At 45.1% G+C, this 26,923-nt stretch overlaps 2 protein-coding genes across 3 annotated transcripts in view; both read right to left on the bottom strand.

The window, feature by feature from the left end:
• fancc (FA complementation group C) overlaps positions 1-9,308 on the bottom strand; it is a 58,255-nt gene extending 48,947 nt beyond the window's left edge. The window contains exon 1 of one of the 2 annotated variants that reach the window (XM_079517134.1): positions 9,196-9,308. The gene's annotated coding sequence lies outside the window, so the exon portion shown is untranslated. Of the gene's footprint in view, positions 1-8,904; positions 9,057-9,195 lie in introns of those variants that run through there. The other variant, XM_079517133.1, reaches the window with a different exon arrangement.
• An 11,384-nt stretch (positions 9,309-20,692) lies between these two features.
• The window catches only part of ptch1 (patched 1), a 66,165-nt gene continuing 59,934 nt past the window's right edge, over positions 20,693-26,923 (bottom strand). The window contains exons 21-24 of the mRNA XM_079517139.1: positions 22,367-22,466; positions 21,811-22,158; positions 21,109-21,673; positions 20,693-20,973 (exon numbers count right to left, since the gene is read on the bottom strand). Of these exons, the coding sequence (XP_079373265.1) occupies positions 21,110-21,673; positions 21,811-22,158; positions 22,367-22,466 (1,012 nt within the window). The 3' untranslated portion in view covers positions 20,693-20,973; position 21,109. The remainder of the gene's footprint in view (positions 20,974-21,108; positions 21,674-21,810; positions 22,159-22,366; positions 22,467-26,923) is intronic.

Below are 26,923 nucleotides of genomic sequence, written 5' to 3'. Positions count from 1 at the left end.
TAAACACACACATCCATCTATCTGGCCCTCCATCTATGATAATTACACTCTTCCTGCTCCACAACCTCTCTCTGACAGCTTCCAATCCAATCAAGTTTTTAGTGTGTGTGTGTGTGTGTGTGTGTGTGTGTGTGTGTGTGTGTGTGTGTGTGTGTGTGTGTGTGTGTGTGTGTGTGTGTGTGTGTGTACTGTATGCGTCAGAGTGTGGGGTGTTTCATCAATGGAAACACTGGTACAGTTCTTTCAGGAACTGGAGTGTATAACACGCACAGAGATGTAAAAGAAAACAACTTGCAACACTCGCGCTTGTTTGAAATGTCTCAGATGTGTTCTGTGTGCGTGTGTGTGTGTGTGTGTGTGTGTGTGTGTGTGTGTGTGTGTGTGTGTGTGTGTGTGTGTGCGTGTGTGTGTGTGTGTGTGTGTGTGTGACAGTGTGTGTGCTTGCATGCGTGCTTCAGTGTCAGTAGAGATTACCTGATCTTGGACGTGATTAATGATGACTTGTGACATGGACATAGACTTGGACAAGAAATGACAAGTGAAACAGATGGTGGGTTCAGTGCGAGTGACCTGCTAAAAACATACTGACAAAATATGTTTTCTTACCTCACTGTAATCAATTCTCTATTTCCATTCGCAATGTGCCCAAACCACAGGGCTCTCTGTCAACAGGCCACTTTTCCAACAATCTAATAATTTTCACCATTTTCACAGACATGCCACCGTATGATTTTGTTCAAAGTGATCTTTCAGTTCCATGTCTTTTGTACTCGTTGTATGCTGTTGTCGCGCGCAGAGAATAGCCGATCTATAAGCTCACAATGCCTCACATCCTGCATAGTATAAATCAATTGTTGCTTTCGGGAAGAATAATACCTAATTAACAACCTTACTCGAGAAACTTGGGAACTGTCCAAGGAACTGTCCAGTGATGTCCAAGCCATGCACTCACTGTGTGGAGGCAGCTTTTAAATCCATCTCAACATCAAATATGATGTCAGTTTTTCCCAAATATGGATTTCCACGTGGCAACAGATGTGCCACACGTTGTGGGCCTACAGATAGGCTATGTTCACCATTTAATTTAATTTATTAAATAATTGTTAAATAATAACCAGTAAAGGCTCATACATAGTCTGGATTTTCGGTGGTGAGGTGACCACCGAACTACAACATGACGTCACAAGCCGCGGTGAAGAGCAAACCGCCGCTCCAGCCCTTCTCTCTGTTTTTACTCACCACCGCTCAACGTTATTTCAGCTCCGGTGGTCAGCTCACCACCGGAGCGGTGGTCACCTCACCACCGAAAATCCAGACTATGAATAGGCCTTTAGACACCCTGAAGGCGTGCACACATCCGCCTGGGTGACAGCAGACTGCTGGGCGAGCGCTGGCGCTTTGGCATGGGGGGTCAGATCAACATATGAAATTAATTCTGTATGTGCCCGGGTAGCTCAATCAGTAGAGCTCTCGCCTTTGGATGACAAGATCATGGGTTCGATCCCGGGCACCGCCAACTCAGCGAATGAGTAGCACGGCTTGGTACAGCAAGTCGTGCGGGAAGTACTGGGAGCTGATGGTAGGTGTGGCGCTCCATCTCAGCAATCCAACTCCCAGGGGTCTAGCGCATTGTAACAGGGATAGACTGTAGCCGTGTGTTACCGGCTGATAGCGACAATAAGCCACTCCCGACCTATGTACTTCTTCTGTACTGGCCATATATGGAGCATGTCTTGACTGTTTGATGAGGTCAGAGCAACATTTGGAACAACAAGTGAGCTCCATATATGGAGATCTGAGGGGGCAGTGTCTTTTCATTTATTTTTTAATCCCACAATTTTGCAACCCATTTTTTCAATTTTCCCCTGCCAACCTGGGGGGCAGCGGACTGGCCTCATGCTTCCTTCTATGCATGAGGAGTCCAAGCTGCTTCTTTTCACCTGACAGGGGGGAGTTTCCCCGGCCGGACGTAACGTGTGGAGGAACACGTTATTACGATCAGTTCCTTTCCCCTCCATCAGGTGCCCCGGCTGGGGGGGGTGGTTTAGAGACGAGGATTACTGCATGTTTTTTGTGAGGGTACACAGGGAGAACATTCAAACTCCACACAGAAAGGCCCTTTCGCCAACCCCGCCTCGGGAATGGGCACTGATGACGCGGAGGAGAGAACACGCCCACAGCGCCCACAGTGGGAATCGAACCCAGGACCTTCTAGCTGTGAAGCCATATATGGTGGCGTGACACACGGAACGACGGACAGGTTTTGCAGGTTTTCATAGTAATCTGCAACGTATGGTCGCAATAAAAAAGGGAACGGTTTTGGTCATTACAAGGTTTCCCACAGCAACAATATGCTGACCAATGAGACGTTGTTACAATATGAAAATCTATATTAAATCCACTGATGCACTTTGGTTGTAGGATTGCAAGCATGATTTTTTTCATATTTCAAGACAAAGTGAACAAGTGCTCTTCTGTGGTGACCAGCACAGCTGTGTGTGGCTGACTCAGACTCGTTCAGAATATAAATTCTGCAAACTATAATTTGTACTAGTGGTATGAGCCAGAGTTTCAGCAAATGTGGAAAAATGTCTAAAGCTCCAGATTTGTCCACATTTTTCCACAAAATGTATGTATTTCATTCAACAGTCCTAAACTGAAGAACTTTAAAGAGCTACAGTCACACAAAAGTAGCCAGTTATAGTTACTGTAACATTAGTAATAATAATCTTTCTATGTCATCAATATGTACTGGTGTGGGTCTTTAAATACTACAGTATATAGTAGACATACGTGGACATGCATGTGTGTGTGTGTGTGTGTGTGTGTGTGTGTGTGTGTGTGTGTGCGTGCGTGCGTGCGTGCATGTGCGTGTAGTCAGACACAGTGTCCCTCTGGGGTCCTCAGAGCTCTCCTCCAGCCCTGTTCCTCATTAGGCGTCTGTCATGGTGCCAGAATCAATAAGCAGAGACGGAAGAAGAAAAAAATCACTCTCCTCTCCTCTCCATCTTTCCTCACCACTCTCTTCATCTTCTCTCTCCATGCATTCTTCTTAACGTTGCTCTCTGTGAATTGTCAGATCCTTATAGTAAATTACAAAGTGTTTGCCATCATACAATCTACTACACTTGTATGTATTGTATGTATTTGGAGTGGCCCCAGATATTCATGAAAATATTTAACGGTGGGTCTCTCTCTCTCTCTCTCTCTCTCTCTCTCTCTCTCTCTCTCTCTCTCTCTCTCTCTCTCTCTCTCTCTCTCTCTCTCTCTCTCTCTCTCTCTCTCTCTCTCTCTCTCTCTCCCAGATGACGCATCTGTTTCCATACATTGCTGCATGCTTTCTGGCACCAGCAAACAGCATAGTTTAAACAAAGAGGTGGGTGGTGTATTTGTCTGAATGGCTGTGTACATGAGGACCTGTGTGTGTTTGTGTGTGTGTGTGTGTGTGTGTGTGTGTGTGCGTGCGTGCGTGCGTGCGTGCGTGCGTGCGTGCGTGCGTGAGTGCGAGCGTACATGTGTGTGGGACAAACGGACAACATTAAACAAACGAAAGAAAAGGAGACAGCATCCAGCACGAGTGTCATCTCCACTGTAAACCTATGCACATCACGCTAAAGGCTAACATGTGCTGCAGCCAATCACAGCAGTCAAACAGCCATGTCAACAGAACAGCAAGAACAAAACAAAAGAGGGGGAAAAGGTGGAACAAAGGAGAGAGAGAGAGATAGAGAGACAGAGAGAGAGAGAGAGCAAAACACAGGGGCCCCAGAAAGGAAGACAATAAACGGGAAGGAAGAGGAATGGAGGGAAATGAAGGGCATGGATAAATGCTTCCAGTGTTGGCGGAAGAGGAAAGATTATGGCATGGCTTGGCACAGCTTGTCTGAAATGTAGAAAGAAGGAAAAGCTAGAATAGGCGGCGCGGGTGGGTTTTCCACCTCTACAGAATAAATGATGCGAGAGGAAATGGGAGTAAACAACATCACTCATTATAATCACTCTCATACGGCTACTCCCCTCCACCATCACACATCCTCCAAACCAACCCCTCTTCTGTCCCCCTCCCCACACTTTCCATCTGCCTTTGCTCTTATTCTTTTTTCTAATTCTTCTTTTGGTCCCTTGTCAAAGACTTGATTCACAATTACACCACTTAACTAACTCCATTCTGCAATAGCTTGGGATCTCTCTGTCTTTCTTAACCACCAAAGACCTATTTAGTAAATAGTCAATCTACTAGCTCACAATGCATTGTAACGTGACATGAGCTTGTATTTCTGCTCATTTATATATATATATATATATATAAATATATATATATATATATATATATATATATATATATATATATATATATACTTTTTTTTTCTTTGAACATGAAGTTGTTAACCTATGCCCAAAATAGGGACGACAGGTTTAAGTGGTTAAATAGTTCTCCCTGCCTCTCCAGGCTCACTTTTTCTCTCTCTATCCCCCGTAGCTAAGTTTATTTCCTTTGTTTTGACTAGATCATGCTCTGACACTGTTGTTTTGATTCACTTCGTTGTCTTGGGTCTTTGAGGGGAGATTCAGGGTTGAGTATAGGGTGGTCTCTGAAGCCAGGTCGTAAAAGTCGAGGGAGATGATGGCTTTCTTCCATTTACCACACAGCACATCATCGCTCAGCGCACTGTTGTCTTGACGGTGGCCGTGCCAGCCAAAAGTAATAATAATCATGGCAAATTCCGGGAACCTTTTTTGAAGCCATGTCTCTGGCCCTCTATACTCAGAGATAGCTGCTTCTGAACCTGTCTGAAGCTTCTGTATAAACTTCTGTATAAATTAGTGTATAAATTAGTGTCTGCCCCCGAAACTCATGCCAAACTGCAGGCATCAGGAATTTATTAATGTATCTAATAGAGAACTGAAGTCTGATGTCAAAGACCTTCAGTGGGGACTGTGAATCACATGTAGTTCTCCAATGTAACCTTTTGGTACTGCCGCAGAATGAATACAAATTTCAGACAGTGTCAAATACAACTAAAGATCATCAATGACACAGAGCCAGCTCCTCTACATAATTAAACAAAAGTTTATGGGATTTTGAATGGGAGAAACACTTGTTCCAAGTGTTTTTGTGGTTTTGACATCAGGAGTTTGGTACTCAGTGTAGCCTACTTACTGAAAAAGTTGCTTCCAAAATATCCTCGGCAATAGGACCTTGCAGCAATTGTCTTGGCACGGAAATTCCGTTATTTTGTTTCAGACTGAATTCTGTAAATCGCAGTTCCAACAGAAAACTGAGCTATAGCGGAGGTGTCGCCAAAAAGATTACTGAAATGGATGTTATACATAGTAAGACTGTAAGTCTGTTGTGAGCTTGTAGGTGGGCTATTTTCGTCATGTGTCATTGTTGGTACAATGGAGCATAAATTAGGCATTCCTGACTGGAGAGCTGAACTGGTGGGCTCACTTCTGCAGGATGACACACTTGTTCAAAGTTCAAACAGGCGTGAACAAATGCTAGCAATATAATACACACACTGCACATGCATCATAGTTTAACACTTCAATACAGCTACAGTAGGCTACATGTCTGCTCTCTAGCGTGCCTGCATGGCCCTTAAGCTAACTGGATAGTGTGGCTGCCTGGTGCACACTAATCCAGGGTTTGACTCCCGGCCCTGGCCTAGCAATTGTCCCTTGATGTCCTAAGACCTGAAGTGTTGGTAATGACTCTTGTGGCTTGTGGGGTGTGTGGACTGTGGACTCCAGCTTGGACGCTATTATAGTATACTGTGTACACTTGCATACACACGTCTGCGACCAAAACATGCGCGCACGACACACACACACACACACACACACACACACACACACACACACACACACACACACACACACACACACACACACACACACACACACACACACACACACACACACACACACACACACACACACACACACACTGGTCAGCAGTGTCCCATCCCATTGCACATTCTGACTTTTAATTAACACCTCCTTCAATGCCTCCCTACTTTCAGCTATCTGTTTCTCACTCTGCTGTTCCCTATAATGATTAGAGTCTGATTTCAGAATGCTGGATTCCAACTGTAATGACTCCCAGACATGAGATGAGACAAAAGAAGAGCTGTGTGTGTTTGTGTGTGTGTGTGTGTGTGTGTGTGTGTGTGTGTGTGTGTGTGTGTGTGTGTGTGTGTGTGTGTGTGTGTGTGTGTGTGTGTGTGTGTGTGTGTGTGTGTGTGTGTGTGTGTGTGTGTGTGTGCGCGGGCGTGCGAGCACATGTGCGAGAGAGGGAGAGGGTGAGAAAAAAGCGAGCGCTGGCGCTTTGGCATGGGGGGTCAGATCAACAATTCTGTACTGGCCATATAAGGAGCATGTCTTGAAGGGAACAAGGTTTGATGAGGTCAGATCAACATACGGAATGTCAGCACATGTCCATACAGTACTGTATTCGTTGTTGTCCGGAGGAAACCTCAAAACAAAATTTTTGAGGTTTTTGATTTTATTCCATACATCAGTGCTATTGAACATCCTTTGTTGTTTTTCAGAAAATATTGAACCAATGGAAAGTAGTAAAAAACGCATTGGACAAAACCTCTTAACTCCATTGGACCATCAAACTGTCTGCTAAAACAGCTAACTCCACCACCTCTCTCCTTCTCATGCAAGTAATTGACAGTATCTAAAGTCACAACACCAACTTTTTTTTTTTAAAACAAGGCATACATTAAAACAAAAACATCAACAGAAGAAACAGAATAATAAAAACAAAAACAAACAAACAAACAAATGAGGTCATGGGATGTACAGCAACAAGCAACAACAATACATATTACAGACTTTTGGGTTCATTGACAACCGGAAAGACACAGCCCATATTCACTCCATATCCGCCCCCCCCAGCTAAATACTCTATCCATTTCTCCCATCTTCTTTCACCCAGCTCTTTTTGCAGTCTTAAAGAATAGGTCATCTGTTCTAGGAGATGTAGTTGTTTCACAATGTTGATAAATAGGTCAGCAGTAGGACAATTCTCACAACACCAACTTTGATGAGGCAGTATTGCATCGTTTAAAAAATATAAGGTTTTATTAATTTCCTTAAAAACGTATATTTTTCATTTCCTGAAACATTTTGGAGTTATGAGGTTTCCTCCGGACAGCAGAGATATGGAGATCTAAGGGTGTTAGTAGTGGGGACATTCTCTTGAGTGTACAGGGTTTGAAGGGACAGGTGGGCCTCTAGTTTTTTCCGGCTGCCGGGCACGGCTGCACTAATAACTTTGGGGAAGGATCAACATAGAACAGGTTCTGACATATATCCATGTATGGAATCTAAGGGTTTGAGGTTTGAGGTCAGATGTAGAGTTGCTGGCCAATATTGATGACATCAGGGATATCCATCCCTGATGATGTCACATGTAGTTACGATGACCTGGGCACCATATATGGGGGCTGATGTCACGTGATGTCACGATGACCTGAGCACAATATATAGGGGGTTGCCTGGGGTGACCAACCAACCAACACACACACTGACGGGAAATGCACGATTCCATAGTAAATGCGACCTGTGGTCGCAACAAACACAACGACACAGATTTGGATTCATGCTCTCTCTCTGTCTCTCTCTCTCTCTCTCTCAAACACACACACACACACACACACACACACACACACACACACACACACACACACACACACACACACACACACACACACACACACACACACACACACACACACACACACAGTGTCCAGTGTAAGGAGGAAGTCAAGCGGAAGTGCGGAAGGCATGCTGCGATTCAAAAGTTGCGTCACTGCCACTCAAGTGACTACTGATCAATCACATGCAGCGCATCTTTTCCGGGACTTATCAACTCAATCCAAATGAGCTTTATTGACGATATTCAGACCGCGGCCATCTTGCCAACAAAGTGCAACTTTCCATTGACAGCCCATTCATCCAAACAGAAAAGTCCTATCTAATTGTAAACAACGTCAAACTCACCAATATTGCAGCTGTACGGAAAGCTTGAATAATTAATTAATTAAATACTCTTTTAATCTGGAAAGTTTTTGTTTCATAAAACTCCACCGTAGACATGTTATGAGCTACTTCCTGTCAAGAAATTCTATGCAGGTTATTCTTTCCTAAGAGTTTGGGAGTGCTCGTTGGATATCACTGAACAGCCCTGCGTACCACCGGTTTTGAATTTGCACATAATGCGGGAGGCAGCAGGACGTTGCTTCAATAAAAACGAGTGCTTCCAAACTCCAATACTTAAAACAAGAATTGATTACATCAATTAATTACCAGCTGATGCCTTATATCCCATGGCTGAGAGGTCGGCTAGAGGCAAAAAGTGTGTGGTTGCCTAGAAACGAGGCAGCCAATCAGGACGATAGGTTGTCAGTACAGCCAATGAGAAACATAGGTCTCAGTGGGCGTGAAAGCACCACAGAGTGCATGGGCGGAACAACGGGGGCGAGGCCCGGTTGTGCGGTCACACCCCTGGCCCGGTACCAGGCCCCCCTCCCGTCGCCATATATCACTTTTAAACAAACATATCCCAGCAACTGCAGATAAGTTGCTCTCTCAACTTGATTAAGGTGTCAGTCAGAGAGACAAGCTACAAACCGTAGTTCTTTGTATGCTTGCTGCATGTGTGCAAGCACCAGACCGCGGAGCTGCAGGTAAAAGGTGGACCCACTTCTGAACTAAAATGAATATGGCACGGCGGCCAGTCGAGCAAGTTCCAAGTACATCCTTGCAGGCAGTGACAGTACTGTAGGCCTACTGTAGCCTGCCTGCCTACCTGTTAATGTTTTGGGCAGCTGCTGCTGCTGATTTTTACCAGCGTCAGCGTGATACTTTTACAATTAATTAATTACTCACATAATGCTGGCTGCCGCCATAGGATAGGATCCACTTCTCCACCATGTTTAACGTATATTCCAAAGTGTGTACACATTGTTTAAGTCAAAGATGCGTAGCTTTGGCTAAAAGCAGTCCACCATCACTTCAATGTTTACAGTCTGTCAGTCTCTCCCTCCCGGGAGGAAAAACAACTGTCTGTCTGTCATGGAAGTAGGCTACAACCTAAACAGACTTCCTCTTCCTCTTCAAAATAAGAGCTATACTTGTAATGATTAGTCAACACTAGTTTTATTTCTTAAGTGAACTTACAGGATGTGTAGATATATTTGTAGCGCCCTGAGAGATAATGCTTTGAATGGGTATCTGTCGAACGCTGTGTAGTCGTCGATTGATCATCCGACAGCCCCCGAGCCCCGGGCCCCCTGGAGTCACGGGCCGGGGGGAAACCACCCCCCTCCCCCCCCCGGTAGCTCCGCCCCTGGCAGAGAGAACATTGACCAGTTGTGCTTACACAGCAGCTGGTAAAAATCACCTGCAAGCAATTTTTTAGGAAGTAGCTCATAATAACAAGTCTACAGTGCATTATTATGAAACAAACACTAGCACAGGCTAAACATAAAACAATACAGTCTGATGGGTTGGATCTGGGCTAATATGGGCTGATATGTTAGTGTTTATGTACCTTGGTTGCTGCTAGAGACACAGGTTGTTGGAATCTTCTTCAGCGCCTAAGGAATGGAGGACAAGTCTGTGGACATTCTCCATGAGCTCAAGGTGCCTTTCTTCAAAGTGAGCTCTTGGGATACCAACAAATCCTAGAAATTAGGGGTGCAGCTGGGAGTTAAGTTGAATCATTTTAAATGCATTAAAACATTTTTGCATAATGTGTCTGTTGTTGTTGATCAAAAATAGTTTGTTTCGGGAGGATATAATATGAATACAATACGAATAATGTTATCATTTATGCGAATTCCATATCGACACTGCGTCACCACTGTCTTAAACATGTAATGGTGTAGTTAACGGTGTAGGAATAAACACAGTAGCAAGAAGTAGAGGAAGAAAGAGGAAGGAGCCAAACCAAGTTCCTACACACACTCACTCGCATGTGATGCACATGTGATATGAGCACACGCTGCATGCACGCACACAAAATACATGCAGTATGTCCACATAGCTTCACTGATCAAATACCAGGAATATTTCTCGCATGTCGCTCTCACATGGGCCATTTTCTATTATCCACTGTGGCCTGCTGCACTACACTGTAACAGTGGGCTTATGTAACTCTGGCCTTTTGGGACACGGACCCCACATTCTTCTGGATCAGCCTTCTGGGTGGACTGCAGTCCCTCTGTGTGAGCTCAAGAGGCCAAACGGATCCCTGGGTGGGACGGAACACCACAACCAAAACCCGCCCAAAACCTCCCAACACGAAAACTCTATGGCTACCTCACACTGTTGCTGATCCAAATGTGCTAGAATAGAATAGAATAGAAAAGATACATATGGAAAAAGGAGTTGTCTGACCTAGGCTAAACACATTAATCATAAGTGATGATACTGTATGTTGACACATTCAAGGGGCCTAAAGGAATACGTGTTGTAGATCTCTGTTAACAGGAACTGGCAGCCGCTTTGCTAGATCTGTATCTCATGACACAAGTGGCGCACTGCTACAGTATGTATGGGAAACTGTAATAAAACACAACATCTTTACTAACTCGAGTACACCTCTAAATTCACTAGTTGGAAGAAACGCACCATTGAGAAAGTTTAAGGGATTTATTGACAATGAATGAATGAATGAATGAATGAATGAATGAATGGAGTCGGGTGTGTAGGTTCCAGGGGGGGTCGCTAACCCTGAAGTCTTTGGGGAGGAGGTCGTATGGCGTTCGTCTTACGGCGTGCATGGACGGTAACCCCCCAGCAGGAACCTGAGAAAAGGGAGAGGGGGAGAAAGTAGGAGAGACGAGAGTTTTGTTTTAATCGTTTGTTCCACTTTAGCGATGTGAATGTAGTATTTCTAGTGCCGATAAAGCTCCTTTGAGGGGAGCAGGGAAAGGAGCTACTATGGAGGAGAATGGGGTGGGGGTGGGATGCGAGAAGCCTGTAGGAAAGTGGCTATTGTGCGACGCAGCGAGGCGGGCGAAACATGGTGGTACTGGGCAGGTATAAATAGGGACAGGTGGCGTGGAGGGCGGAGAGTGGCGTGAAGGGCAGGGTCAATGGGTTTCTCCACCTCCTGAACAGATGTTCCAACTCCATTTAAAGAATATAATATGCAGGCAGCAACACAAAACAATAACTTGGCACATTGTCCCTTAAATACCAAACCAATCATCAACCATCTTCAGCTGGATTGCCCAGGTGGAATCAGTCTCTCAATTAATGTCCAAAACAGAGAGGAGAGGTGGTGAGTAGCATGTCTATGGGTAGTAGAACAGGAGCTGGGACACCACTAGGCGAGACAGCTATAGGGCTTATGCGACAGGGCACATCGTCCAGGGCAGGGGAAGAGATTCAGATTCAGATTTTCCGGGGTCAGTTTCGAATTGCAGCCTTCCGTAGTGCCCTTTGAGAGCGGTTTTGAAGGAGTCAAGGGATTCGCATGTCTTAATGACTGTTGGTAGGCATTCACTTGTGCCAAGTGAATGGGAAATGTACTTGTCCAAAGGACAAGTGCCTCAAAAAGTTAATGTCAAGCCCTGGGCAGCCTACTGATCTTTTCAGTAGTAATTTCATGACCAAGTTTCATGAAATTAACTTTTTCTCAATTTGGACATATGACCTTGACCGTTGCAAGATAAAAGTAAAAGTAATCATGAATCGTGATCATGAATTCCCAACAAATTGAATGACAATCTGACCATCCGTTCCGAGTTACTTTATTCACAAAGACACTGATAGACATGGCGATTACCAATACCTGCATTGCACATGGCATGGTAATAACGCACTATAATTATGAAACAGTAGAAAGGCCTTCTCACATTCATAATATTGCCAGAGGAAGCTCCCTTCACATTACTTTTTTTTCTTTCTTTTTTTATCCCAGATTTTGTAACCCTTTTTTTTTTACACAGTGTCAATTATCTAATGTAATCCTGGGCTCTACATTCCCTCTGCCAACCTGGGGAGAGCAACGGACTGACCTCATGCTTCCTTCTTGCATGAGGATTCCAAGCCGCTTCTTTTCACCTGACAGGGGGGAGTTTCCCCAGCCGGACGTAGCGCGTGGAAGGAACACGTTATTCCAACCAGCTCCTTTCCCCTCCATCACGCGCCCCGGCTGGCCAGGGAGAGGCAGTTTACATGACTTCACATTTTGTCCATGTACACTGTGTAGCAAATAATAACACCTAAAACAGGGCCAGGCAAGGCATACAGTTTTTTGTCCAGTAGAAAGGCATAACTATATATATTCGACTACATACATTTTCAAGTCGTTTCCCTGAGCAGAGGGATCATATATTTGATGTGAGACAATATAACATAGGGAGGCCATACCTATCCTGGCTTTGGCCAGACTGATAACGTGGATACTCCCCGGTTCCTCCCCGGTATGAGGCATGAGTGAATCCACGTTATGTGTCTGGCCAAAGCCAGACTAGGCCAGTATATATCTCTCAATATACTGTATCTTCCGGAGTGTCACATCAAATTAGATATTTGAAAGAATATGTCTTGTGACATTCAAGCGGGGCAGGAAATGGAACTACAAGTGTTGTATAAAACATTGCTGTCACTCAAAGCAAGCTTTTTGGAAGCTGCCCGGTGGCTTTGACGTCAGTCTGGCATGAGGTGTTCGCTCATACACATAACACTGCGTTTATTGCGTGCATGTACGCACACAGGCATGCTGTATACGCGCACACAGAGCTGTAGAGCTGAATGGTTTTCAAGGTGTCTGTAAGGCCTCGAAGGTAAAAGTCCATTCGTCTGGATCTGCAGTCGTATCAACACGCCATCTGATGCTTCCTGCAGATTTATCCTTTTACTCTGCTGTTATAAAGAAAGTGTAAATCTGGCCCCGATCTGGCAGGAGTGCATGTGTGTGCACATTTGTGTGTGCACATTTGTGTGTGTGTGTGTGTGTGTGTGTGTGTGTGTGTGTGTGTGTGTGTGTGTGTGTGTGTGTGTGTGTGTGTGTGTCCATTACAGTCATGTCAACAGAGCAATCATTCATGTGGAGGAGTGTATACACTTAGAGGGTTTTAGCTCTACCGGCAGGTGATGACGGACAAGCCTTTCAGGGAACGAGGGATGGAGGGAGGAAAAGAGGGAGGGAGAGAGAGACGAGGAAAAGAAGGACTGGAATGGGGGGAATCTCCCAAGTCGAGAGTTCCCTTTGTCGTGCAAGTTCCGTAGGTTCATGGACTGTTCCAAGAGAGAAAGAAAGAAAGAAAGAAAGAAAGAAAGAAAGAAAGAAAGAAAGAAAGAAAGGTTTCTTTCCTCTATTGTCACTCTGTCTGGGCAGAGAGCCATGGTTGAACAGTCCATTACTCTGGGAGCGTATGGACTTCTTAATTACCTCCCCCCTCCTTCCCCCCCTCCATCCTTACATCCCTCCCCTCGGTCGGCATCCCTCCTTCAGTCCACAGAGCGGACAGGTACAGGAAACAGTCATTCATTAACAACCTGGAGCTCGTTAGCCGAATGAAGCACTCTTTACAAATATGTGTGCACTTCCACCTCTGAGGGCAAGTGTGTGTGTGTGTGTGTGTGTGTGTGTGTGTGTGTGTGTGTGTGTGTGTGTGTGTGTGTGTGTGTGTGTGTGTGTGTGTGTGTGTGTGTGTGAGTGTGTGTGTGTGAGTGTGTGTGTGTGTGTGTGTGTGTGTGCACGCGCGCGCATATGTGTGTGTGTGTGTGTGTGTGTGTGTGTGTGTGTGCGTGTGTGTGTGTGTCTGTCATGGGGCTAAAGGTGATGGGGGACTCAGGGCTAAGGCATGGCCAGCGGAGGGGGTATGTTGGTTTGGTGACCTGAGGTCTCATAGCAGATGAGGGGAGTCCTGGTAAGAGAGACCTTGACAACATTAGACCTCACTGAACCATGGCTGCCTACAAACAACCAGAGGGTGGTCACAGATATTTCATTTTTTTGTGCCTCCTTCACACATACACTCCTTGAGGGAGTTCCAGGGGGTCCCCAGCTAAATGATAGTTTGGGACCAAATGGACCCTTATGGGTCTGTAACTCTGAGAGTGATACAAATGTACATTTGTACACTCAGAGTTAAATAAACATTGATTTTACAATATAAATTAGGGTCTCAGAGATAAGAAATACCAATAAATGGGGGTCCGTAGACTAATGCATGTCAAACTGGGGGTCCTTGAAATGAAACAGGTTTAAAATCACTGTTAGAGCCGTAAAAATCTTCTCTTATTGGGGTCCCGGCATACTTTTTTCACATGGGGGTCCTTGACATGAAAAGGTTTGGGAACCACTGGGGTAGACCACAGAAAGTCATTCACAATAGTGTTTTTCTCTGTGGCTTAACAGCAGATTTTAGTAAATAGACCTGGAGACCTGTACATGTTTTGCCTTCGGCCTCTGCATTTTGGACCAAAAGCCTATTTTGGACCTCAACAAACTTTACGGAGTTTTATTGTCATTCCATACGAGTACAGAACAAAATTTGATTACCCAGGTCCTGGTCATGCATAGAAGAAGGTAAAATACAATATGTCTAAAATAACATTAAATATAAATAAAACCAATAGTGCAAAAAAGCAATTGCACAACCCGCTAATATTCGTGTGCCCATAAAAATCAGCGACCAAGAGTTCCAGGAGCTAGAGAAGCCGCTGCACTACTGCGAACCGCCATCATCACCATCTGACGTTAATGTTAGATTAAGACACAAAACAGTGTGTTCTAAAACTCTATACTCTTAACTCCAAACTTCAAAAACATGACACTCCGCCACCCACCAACAACACCCAACTCTCCAAGTACACCCTGTCATTTGTAGGATGTCAACCTGCCTCTTTGTGCGGCTTGGAAGACATGCAACAACTTATGACTTTATTGGCAGTAAAAGATAATGGCATGCTTGGCAGAGCTTGCCTTTAACCACTGGCCCTAGGTCAGCAGGTTCCTCAGCCTGCTATGTGGTTCAGGTTGGGACTGTCACTTGTGAAATCTGATCCCCTAACCGTGCACAACTGTTGGTACATAACATAACAGGCTGTATGGAGGCTGTACAACATGGCTACTGATATCCTGAGACCAGCCCTCTATAAACCTGTAAGCTAGGGATCCATACATTCATCAGCATTGCAGAAATGTGATGTAACAGAGAGCATAAATTGTGAGCCTACAGTTTAGTAAATGCGACCTCCCGCTCCCTTGAACATTACCCTGGCGCATGAGAATAAATGGCCGCCACCCATGCAGTTGACAAGGTAACTCTCTCCAACTCTCTCTCTCTCTCCCCATCGTTGCTACAAACTCACGGCCACATGCCCTTTTTCATTACGCCGAACAGGCCAGCTGTATTGTAACTACAACCAATTTCCTTGCAGTCTATAAAGCTGTCAATCAAAATCATACGGAACAGGGAGTGGAGGTGCAGGGGGTGGCGGGGTGGGGCCAGGCAGGCAGTTGGGGAGGGGCCGAGGGGCTCTAGACCAGATGTCAAGAGTTACTCTGGGATGGAGAGAGGCAGTCGAAAGAAGGGACAATGATAGAGGCACAGAGGGAGGAAAACGAGATGGGTGCAAACCGTGCAATGAAGATCTAATGTTTATTTTTACCTGTGACTTTTCTTAAAGGTGTAGTAAGTGATTTTTTAAATTGCTCTATATTCTGGTTGTAACCATTGCTATGGAGTGTTTGTTGGGTAACACAGGTCTCCCTGTCTCTCAAGGGCTTTAGTAAACAGTAAATGCATGTTCAGGTCAGGATAACAGTGTGCCAATAAGGGGCACGGTGGCACAGTCGGTAGTGCTGTCGCCTCACAGCTAGAAGGTCCTGGGTTCGATTCCAGCTGGGGACGCTGTGGGCTCTGGGGGCATGCTTCCTCCGCCACGCCATCAGTGCCAATACCTGAGGCGGGGTTGGCGAAAGGGCCTTTCTGTGTGGAGTTTGCATGTTCTCCCCTTGTCCCCTAGGGTAGGTACCCTCACAAAAAACATGCAGTAATCCTGGTCTCTCCCTGACCAGCCAGGGCGCCTGATGGAAGAGAAAGGAACTGGTCGGAATAATGTGTTCCTTCCACACGCTACGTCCGGCCAGGGAAATTCCCCCCCGTCAGGTGAAAAGAAGCAGCTTGGACTCCTCATGCATAGAAGGAAGCATTAGGTCAGTCCGCTGCCCACCCCTAGAAGTGTAGCGCCCAGGATTATATTGATATTGATAATTGACACTGGGTGAAAAAATGGGTTGCAAAATCGTGGGATAAAAAAAAAAGAAGAACACACACAGGATGCAGGATGAACAATATGGAAATAATGAAGCAAACAAAATTGAAACTGGAATACTACAAATCTGAAGCTGAAACATCTCTCCCGATTGGATGAAATTGGCAACCCATTTATTTCTGTTTATTAAAGAGCTGGGGAGACCCCTGTTATTGTTACTAGTCTATAGTCTATGCTATGGCAATGATTACTCAGAATATAGAGCTTTTAACCAAAATGTTATGTTGTACACCTTTAATTTGGAATGGAAAAGTGGCGAGGTTCCTTGTAATTTCCCCACACTTCAGTATGACATGTTTAGAATTTAAAGAAATTCATATGCACGTATTTGGTTAAAATGGGTAAGGCTTCAAAAAAAGGCAAAAGCATGCTCTGTTGCACTGGTCCAAAAGTGGGTCCTCCAAAACGGCTTCAACTTCTGAGAATGTGCTTGGTTCACTAGCCACCAGATGGCATACCTTATAAGTATGTATGTCTGTATGTCTGTATGTATGTATTTATTTAAAAGGGGGGCTTTTTTGTAAAATCCCAGCCTACAATACCTTCATATATTTAAAATCCAATGTAAGGTTACCAGTGAAGGGCAACCTGCCTATTCACTGGGGACTATGCAAGGCAGAGGCGTCCACCCCCCTGAGTCCAAGTTAGACTAGACCGCATACTGTATGTATGTATGTATGTATGTATGTATGTATGTATGTATGTATGTATGCATGCATGCATGTATGTATGTATTTGGTTAAAATGGGTAAGGTACTTGTATGTATGTATGTATGTATGTATGTACATACATATCCCCCTGTATCTGCCTAAGCTGTCTGGCAACTGCATTTCCCTCCAGTGTCACTAAAGGTCTGTCTGTCTGTCTGTCTGTCTGTCTGTCTAACACGTCACCAAGTATAAATCAGGGGCTACCTTGAACCATCAACCCACAGTCAGACCCAAAACATTTCCTTTAAGATTCCATTTATTAAAGTTATAAACAAAGAGACAAATAAGTTATAATATTTTTATTTGTTAGAATTCTATCAGTGTTTGAACATTAATATTTAGAGAGCTAGTACATTTTTTTCTACTTTCATGGCTAGCCTTTTTTTTTAAATTTTTTTGACAAACCCACAGAAAACAGCTGTCTGAGTTCTCTCTCCTAGGTTGAAGATAATACTGAACGGGGGAGGTGTCCGTGTCATCTGAGAAGACGGTTAGCAATGAAAGTGTGCACCTTTTTTCTCTGTTATGGTATATCAATACATATAAACTCTTTAAAAATATACTTCTGTCAAATACCTTGACAACTACTATGTACACTACAAAAATAAATTTTCATATAAATAAATTATATGGCATACATTTATCTTTGTAACTGAAAAAGACAGCATACATCCACGCCAACCAAGACCAAAATGGCAGTCTGGGAGAACCGATGATTATTATTTATTTTTTTCCTTTTAAAATCCTCTAAGAGCTATGATGAGACTTGTAGTGTAAAATGTTATATACTCTTTTTTTCCTATTTAACATTAGTAAGCACTTTATACAGATCAAACTCCATTAATGTAAAAACATTAAACTGTAATAGTGTTTTTTTTTCAATAGACATAAAAATCCCTGCATTTGTTATCCACTGGCATCATGACCAAGAATGAAAAGGAAAAAAAAAAAGAAAAAAAGAGAGAGAACAGAACACAACTTATATTACAAAAATATAAATATCGCAAACTGAATGACGGAAACGAAAAACGGAAATTGAAAAAAAGGAAAAGGAAAAAAAAAAATCCAAAACAAATAAAATAGTTGCCAGCCATGATTTTCTCCTTTAATGACAATGTGACATCAGGAGAAAAACTAAAAACTTAAAAAACAAACCAACAAACAAAATAACTTATTTCATGCAAGAAGCTGAGGCAACATGGTGGGCGATTGGGTGGTGTAGGTGGGTATGACCACTCCTGATTGGGTGGTCTAGGTGGGTATGACCACTCCTGATTGGGTGGTGTAGGTGGGTATGACCACTCCTGATTGGGTGGTCTAGGTGGGTATGACCACTCCTGATTGGGTGGTGTAGGTGGGTATGACCACTCCTGGGATGAGAAGCTGAGGCAACATGGTGGGCGATTGGGTGGTGTAGGTGGGTATGACCACTCCTGATTGGGTGGTGTAGGTGGGTATGACCACTCCTGATTGGGTGGTGTAGGTGGGTATGACTCCTGGGATGAGTAACGGGTATGGCAATGCTTCATTTATTATCTGCCGTACAACAGCATCGTGGAACAAAAATAGCAGATCTAAAAGCTCACAAAGCTTATAGATAAACCATTTTTGGTGTGAGACACCGCCGTATGATGACGTATACATCGGGCTTAAGAGCTACATGTGTTAGACGGGAAGGGAGAGTGTTGATTGGTGTGGGGTGGGGGTCTTCAGTAGGCAGGGCAGTGGGTTAAAAGAGCTAGTCAGGAGCAATAGATACATACAGGTACACGTGCACACAAACACATATACAGTGTCTTCTCACACATGCACATACAGGAACTGAGCTAGAAGTGACAGACAATGAGAGGAAAAAGGGGGGTGTAGGGAGTCACTCTGACCCCTGAGGCTCTGGGCTGTGCCACTTGGCAGTTGAGGGGGGACTTTCAATTAGTGTCATGGCGTTATGTTGTGGATTCTTATGAGCTGAGGTCAGTGGGGACAGCTAGGGCCGAATTGGGGCCAGTTGTCTTTGCTGTCACTAAACACTATCAGAGAAAGACAGAGGGGATTAAATGCGTACACTTATGCAGACATATTCATATGCACATTTTACACCAAAACACAGACACACGCACGCATGTCAGGCCATATAGTGCTTAACCCTTAGCAGGCTGGATGAGCTAGCTTATTGGTTGGAGAGAGACAAAGAGCTACTTAAGGAGATATTCCTGTGAATGGAAGTTCTGGATGCAGTCAAGTGCCAGGTTGGGTTGGGTACAGTATTTTGAGCTTTAGCTTATTAACTAGAAAGAGCGGGTGCCTCCTTTTGACACTGGTCCAGAATCAGTAATGTGAACACCACACAATACAGTAAGGTTAATTCAAAGAATGCGTTACTGATCCTGTGCCAGTGTAAGTAAGCAATGGTTTTGAGAGGGCCTGCTAGGGTTAAGAAACACATTGCCTCTCTTACAGTAAAACAATAAACAGGGTGGTGTTACCAAGCTGAGAACAGAAAGAGGTTCTAATGCAGAATCTATAACCATGAAGCAACAGTCACAAAAAGAGAAGAAAATGAACAAAACAACGAAACAAAATAAAATCAAAACACCTTTTAAATCTTCTTCATATCTGCTCGTCTTAAATAGCACGCATAGCGTGTGTCAAGTTAAACAGTAATTGTTTCATAACTACCACAGGTTTGTGATAAAAAAAATTAATAGTTTAAAATGCGTACCTTTATACAATAATACACACAAACAAACACTCATGAACTCAAATGTTCACACTTGCACGCACACGCACATGCACACACACACACACACACACACACACACACACACACACACACACACACACACACACACACACACACACACACACACACACACACACACACACACAAGGGAATGTGAATGTTAGTCTATTTTGAAGATGCATCTGATGGATGATGCTTGATTCATTTAGTTGTGCGCTGGTGTCACAGGGTGAAAATAGCAGACCTACAAGCTCACATCGCGTTACGTTGTGAGCTTGCAGGTCAGTTATTTTCGCCCTGTGACACCGACACGCAACCTAGTATAAAAAAGGCTTAAGCCAGAAGGAACTGAGGCCGTTTTCATCACACAGCCCTACAAACACAAACATACGTGTACACAAACGCGCACACACGCATGCGCGCGCGCACGCACGCATGCACGCACGCACGCACGCACGCACGCACGCACGCACGCACGCACACACACACACACACACACACACACACACACACACACACACACACACACACACACACACACACACACACACACACACACACACACACACACACACACACACACACACACACACACACACACACACTTCTTTTGTTTTTAGAGACATTTGCATAGTCATTAATGTACATTGTTTCAAAACATTTCAAGCAGCAACAATGAATGCTGACTGGTATTTGAAGTGAAGCTTCCTCATGGCACAGATCCACAGATGAGTGAACAGTAATCAGAGATCTATTTCTCTCTCACTCTCTCTCTCTCTCACACACACACACACACACACACACACACACACACACACACACACACACACACACACACACACACACACACACACACACACACACACACACACACACATTTGTACAGTACAGAAACAAATGAGCGCCATGCAAAATGGCAGCCCCAGTCTGTTAACAAAAAAGGAGTTGTACAGCTCCTAAAATTATAGCTACTTTTTTTGTTCATATTTACACATGTGTACATCTTTTAAATATGGATAGAATTAATCTTAAGACAATTAGTCCACTGGGTTACAGTAACAATAAGCACCGTGACGGCAACACTGCCTAAGGGCCAGGGACTGGCCGGGCTGGGCCGGGCTGGGCCCAGGTCCATCTGGGCCGGGTCAGCTGCTTAGTGATACAGAGGAGTCCATCTTTGGCCGTTGTGCTTCTTCTCTCCACTACTAGAAACACAAAGAGAGACAATATATACTGTCAAGACGACAAATATGAAACAAGTAGTATACCTGCAGTGCACTGAATTGTAATAATAAAAGACGAAGACGAATAAAAGACACCTGATGGCGCTGTGTTCTCACCTCAGCTAGCTCGTCCGCCACAGTCGTTTTCAGCTGCCTCGAACTCCATGTCCTGGAGCTCCATGGTCTCCATCTTGGCTCCCCTGTGTCCCGTGTGCATGTCCAGTGGCACGTGAGGGTCCTGGAAATCCGACTCGGGCCCAGGTGCAGAGCACCCAGCCCCACCCGTTGCGCGGTAACTGTCCGTTGCAGTATATCCCGTGTACGAGGAATCGGGGCGGGCCTGGGAGGACAAGGGTACCGGATGGACGGCGACGGTGACCGATGCCGAGGCCGTCACTGTGGTGATGGGCTGGCAATAAGGGCCAGTGTTGGATTGGGGGTGCGGGAGGTGGTGACCGGGCCGGGGGTTGTGGGAGGAGCGGGTCCGCTGACCCGCCAAGTGTTCTCTGTGGCCGGAGCCACAGTGTGAGCCATAGTGCCCGCCCCCGGCCTCAGTAGCAGTTTCAAAAGCGTCCATGCGCGGGCGGGCCGGGGGCAGCTGGCTCTTCGGGTCCCTGCTGCCGTAACGATGAGGAGGAGCTCCCGGCTGAGTCCCCGAATCAGAACCCTGAGAGGGGACAGACTGCAGAGAATAGAAGGAATAGCGAAGAGAAAATAGCGGAGAGAGAGGAATGAGAGGAGTTGAGAACCAAAATGATCAATGAATTAACAAAATCTGGCATCGGAGCGAACAAACACAAGGAATGCTTGTGTTCTTACCAAGGAGATGTTGTAGGTCGGCGGCTCGGTCTGCCTGGCCGTGCGCCTGTGCCCGGCCCTCCTATCCTCATCCGCTGCCCTGGCCGCTCGGCCCCTGCTGCTCTCAAGGGGGTACTGCTGCTCCTGGGCTCTAGCTTGCCCCCTGGCTGAGGACAGGGTGTACTGCTGCAGCTCCTGGCTGATGCCAGACGCCGTGGTGTTGGAGCTGTACTCTGAGTCCGAGGAGGAGTCAGAGCCGGTGTTGGTGGCGGCTGTGGGGTGTGGAGGGTGGACGGAGAAGCGGACCACGTGTGGAGGAGCCTCCGGAGATGGGGTGGGTAGGCGATTTCGACCATCTACCGGAGTGATCTGAGGACCACGAAGGACATGGGAAGGGATACAGAATTGAATTATTATTACTATAGTAATAGCTAGGGATAGTAATGTGTGTTCCTTCGCTCAGATAAGTCAGATAAGTCAGATAAGTCCTTTTCAAACTTACTTGAGGTTAAAAGCAGTTTACAGATCAAAATTTTGAGGAAAATGTTGATTTCTTATTGTTTTAACTTAGCCTCACCTCTGGATAAGGTCCGAAGTAAGAGAGTAACACTGGAAGCAAGACCAATCCGTTCAGCACCCCGAGAACTGTGAGGATGGCCAAGACTGCGAAGAAATACCTGCAACAAAACACAAACACACAATAATGAATGGGAGAGAATGGCACAACTTTCCAAAATAGTAATCGGAGAGGGAAAGGTTAATTAAATAGAACAAAGACAAGTCACCATCGATAAACATCACTGAGTTGCCTGGATCATTCAGCACACAGACAGATAGACTGTAGGCTACATAGAGACAGACAGATAGACTGTAGGCTACATAGAGACAGACAGATAGACTGTAGGCTACATAGAGACAGACAGATAGACTGTAGGCTACATAGAGACAGACAGATAGACTGTAGGCTACATAGACACAGACAGATAGACTGTAGGCTACATAGAGACAGACAGATAGACTGTAGGCTACATAGAGACAGACAGATAGACTGTAGGCTACATAGAGACAGACAGATAGACTGTAGGCTACATAGAGACGGACAGATAGACTGTAGGCTACATAGAGACAGACAGATAGACTGTAGGCTACATAGAGACAGACAGATAGACTGCAGGCTACCTAGACACAGACAGATAGACTGTAGGCTACATAGAGACGGACAGATAGACTGTAGGCTACATAGAGACAGACAGATAGACTGTAGGCTACATAGAGACAGAGAGATAGACTGTAGGCTACATAGAGACAGAGAGATAGACTGTAGGCTACATAGAGACAGACAGATAGACTGTAGGCTACATAGAGACAGACAGATAGACTGTAGGCTACATAGAGAGAGACAGATAGACTGTAGGCTACATAGAGACAGACAGATAGACTGTAGGCTACATAGAGACAGACAGATAGACTGTAGGCTACATAGAGACAGACAGATAGACTGTAGGCTACATAGAGACAGACAGATAGACTGCAGGCTACCTAGAGACAGACAGATAGACTGTAGGCTACATAGAGACAGACAGATAGACTGTAGGCTACATAGAGACAGACAGATAGACTATAGGCTACATAGAGACAGACAGATAGACCGTAGGCTACATAGAGACAGACAGATAGACCGTAGGCTACAGAGACAGACAGATAGACTGTAGGCTACATAGAGACAGACAGATAGACTGTAGGCTACATAGAGACAGACAGATAGACTGTAGGCTACATAGAGACAGACAGATAGACTGTAGGCTACATAGAGACAGACAGATAGACTGTAGGCTACATAGAGACAGACAGATAGACTGTAGGCTACATAGAGACAGACAGATAGACTGTAGGCTACATAGAGACAGACAGATAGACTGTAGGCTACATAGAGACAGACAGATAGACTATAGGCTACATAGAGACAGACAGATAGACTGTAGGCTACATAGAGACAGACAGATAGACTGTAGGCTACATAGAGACAGACAGATAGACTGTAGGCTACATAGAGACAGACAGACAGACAGACTGTAGGCTACATAGAGACAGACAGCAGTAGGTGAGAAAACAAAGGAAATACCTGTGCGAACCACAGGGCTGCAGCACAGAGGTTTAGACGTGGGGAGACATGTGCAAGATCAACCATCACACACATGCCTGAAATAATACTTCCACAATGACACACAGCCACTCCCCGTGCACACATACACACAGACACATGCACGAGCACACACACACACACACACACACACACACACAAACCCCCCACAGACAGGGAGGCAGACACGCACTGCGGTTCTTCTTTTTTATTCCCCACAGCAACACAGAAATGTACCTTGTGTGTTTCTAAAACGTCCGGCCAAAGAGGGTTAGTCTTTAAGGAAGAAAAGAAGAGATTGGTGGAAATATAATTAGCTGGAGCTGGTTAATTCAAAGGCACAGGGGGGGGAAAAGAGAGAGGGAGAAGGGGTGTACGGGGGGGGCACAGTCTTTCTTGGGTGTGTAGTGTATAAGCAAACATGAAGAAAACAAAGCAGCCAGGAATGTGGAGGGATGGGGGGGCAGGGGGAGGAAAGAGGGATGGGGGGGGGGGACGACAAAAGGACAGGGGCCTCTCTCTCCTCTCTAGCTAAAAAAAAGAGAGGGAGAAGCAAACAAATGAAGTGAAGGGTATAGAATTTAAACAATTTAGTCTAGGAGGAGGAGAAGGGACCTCTGAGCACCACCCTTCCCCGGCCTCTCTCCCTCTTTTTCTCTCTTTCTCTCTCTCCTCTGCCTGTCTTTTCTCTCCCTCCTTCCCAGTTAAGCCCCTGTGAAATTCCCGGGCCACTCCGCACCCCCCCCGTCTAATTAAATCTCCAATGTATCAGGTAAGACCCCCCAATCTCTACTCCAAATCCCCCCCCCCCCCCTCGCTCTCCCTCTCTCCATCCCTGCTCCCTTCATTAAGGAGGGCTTTCCTTCCTCGCTTGGTTCTCCAGTGGAAGCTCTCAGGTTGCCTTCCTCTGCGCTCATTAGCCACACAAGCCAGGGACACACTGTTGGAGCCACAAGCCTGACACTGGACATGTTTACTGCGGAAGTGCAGCTGCATGCACGTCAGTCTGGATATCTCTCTCTGTGTGTGTGTGTGTGTGTGTGTGTGTGTGTGTGTGTGTGTGTGTGTGTGTGTGTGTGTGTGTGTGTGTGTGTGTGTGTGTGTGCGCGCGTGTACATGTGTGTATGGGGGGTGGGTGTGTGAGTGAGTGCGTGAGTGCGTGCGTGCGTGGTATAGATAGATGGGATCCTGCCAGCTGGTATGTTGCACAGCTGGACTTCAGACTAAACGCACTGATAAATAGATAAATATATAACTAAGCTGTGTGTGGATATTTGCATGTTTGCGTGCTTGGGAGATAGAGAGAGAGAGAGACCTTTATTTTATTCCAATTTATATCAATATTTATTTTTGAGGGGCGCTAGCCCCTCCTATGTTCAGCTTGTAGTGTGTGTGTAAACACAAACCTTGTCCTAACACAAACATTAAATGCCATTAATGAATGGCAAGTTTTACATCATTGTCCCAACACAAACATTAAAGAGAGAGAGAGAGAGAGATTTTACGGCAGGCAGGGTCTGTAGAGGGGAACCAAGCGTGGGGACAGCTAGTCAGTGTGGCCCTTACTGCACACACAACACTAGAACACTGTCTGACTGAGCACAGCCATGGTAGAGTGAAGTGAAAGGCTAAATATGTTCACATTTATCTGGATGTTTCACACAAACACAACTGTGTTGACCTAAACCAAGCTGGACCACACACACCACACGTTAACCTGATTTATACTTGACTGCGTAGCGTCGTGAGCTCACATCTCTCTGTGCATTCATCTATCCCTGAGAACCTGTTCATTTAACCCCTTGAACCCTAGCCTCCCTATTCTAGGCATGTCATACTCATAATAGGCGATAATAGGTGTATCATGCCAGTAAACTATATGAAATGAGACAGATAAGACAGAGACCGGAACAAAAAACTGTGACCTATAGGGTGAAGTTTTACGCATGGATGTGGATGATGAACAGCCTCTACTACATGTACATGTACAATACATACACTACATCTACCCATTCAGCTCTGGCAGCTGTCTGGGAAACAGAAGGTTTGTGCCGCGGCCCCGTCAAAGTGAAAAGGTAGCTCTAGACGGCACAGACCGTCGGCTGTCGGCCAGTTTGAAAGCGGCGCGAGCTTGTCGGCAGGAGACTCCCGATGACAAGCTCCCGTCGCTTGCTGTCCATATCGTCTTGCCGACATGTCGGAACCCGTTGATGAAGAACCGAACATGTTCAGTCGGCTGGCGACCCTCGGTAGCCGATGCTTTCTGTGTTGTGTTGTAGTGATAAGGGAGTAAATATTCCAATGTGTAGAGTGGTTCTCTAGTCTGTGTTGTAGTGATAAGGGAGTAAATATTCCAATGTGTAGAGTGGTTCTCTAGTCTGTGTTGTAGTGATAAGGGAGTAAATATTCCAATGTGTAGAGTGGTTCTCTAGTCTGTGTTGTGTTGTAGTGATAAGGGAGTAAATATTCCAATGTGTAGAGTGGTTCTCTAGTCTGTGTTGTAGTGATAAGGGAGTAAATATTCCAATGTGTAGAGTGGTTCTCTAGTCTGTGTTGTGTTGTAGTGATAAGGGAGTAAATATTCCAATGTGTAGAGTGGTTCTCTAGTCTGTGTTGTAGTGATAAGGGAGTAAATATTCCAATGTGTAGAGTGGTTCTCTAGTCTGTGTTGTGTTGTAGTGATAAGGGAGTAAATATTCCAATGTGTAGAGTGGTTCTCTAGTCTGTGTTGTGTTGTAGTGATAAGGGAGTAAATATTCCAATGTGTAGAGTGGTTCTCTAGTCTGTTCGTCTGACTCGTCATGTTTCAGTGCTGACTACTCGTGTAATGAACGTGAACTAGATACCATAATTATTCTCAATCTCAACTCTCAATTCATATACCATTTGATCAACTCCAAAGCAAAACTAGCAAAACAATGCTGTGTGTTTACAGTACGTTTTAACAGCGGGCGACAGCCAGACGAATTGTCCGGAAGTGCATTATTTGTCAAT

This window comes from Electrona antarctica (genome assembly GCF_951216825.1).
Source record: "Electrona antarctica genome assembly, chromosome: 12".
Classification (NCBI taxonomy): domain Eukaryota; kingdom Metazoa; phylum Chordata; class Actinopteri; order Myctophiformes; family Myctophidae; genus Electrona; species Electrona antarctica.
Note: the sequence above shows the minus strand (reverse complement) of the source record. Positions and strands in the feature narration are given on the sequence as shown.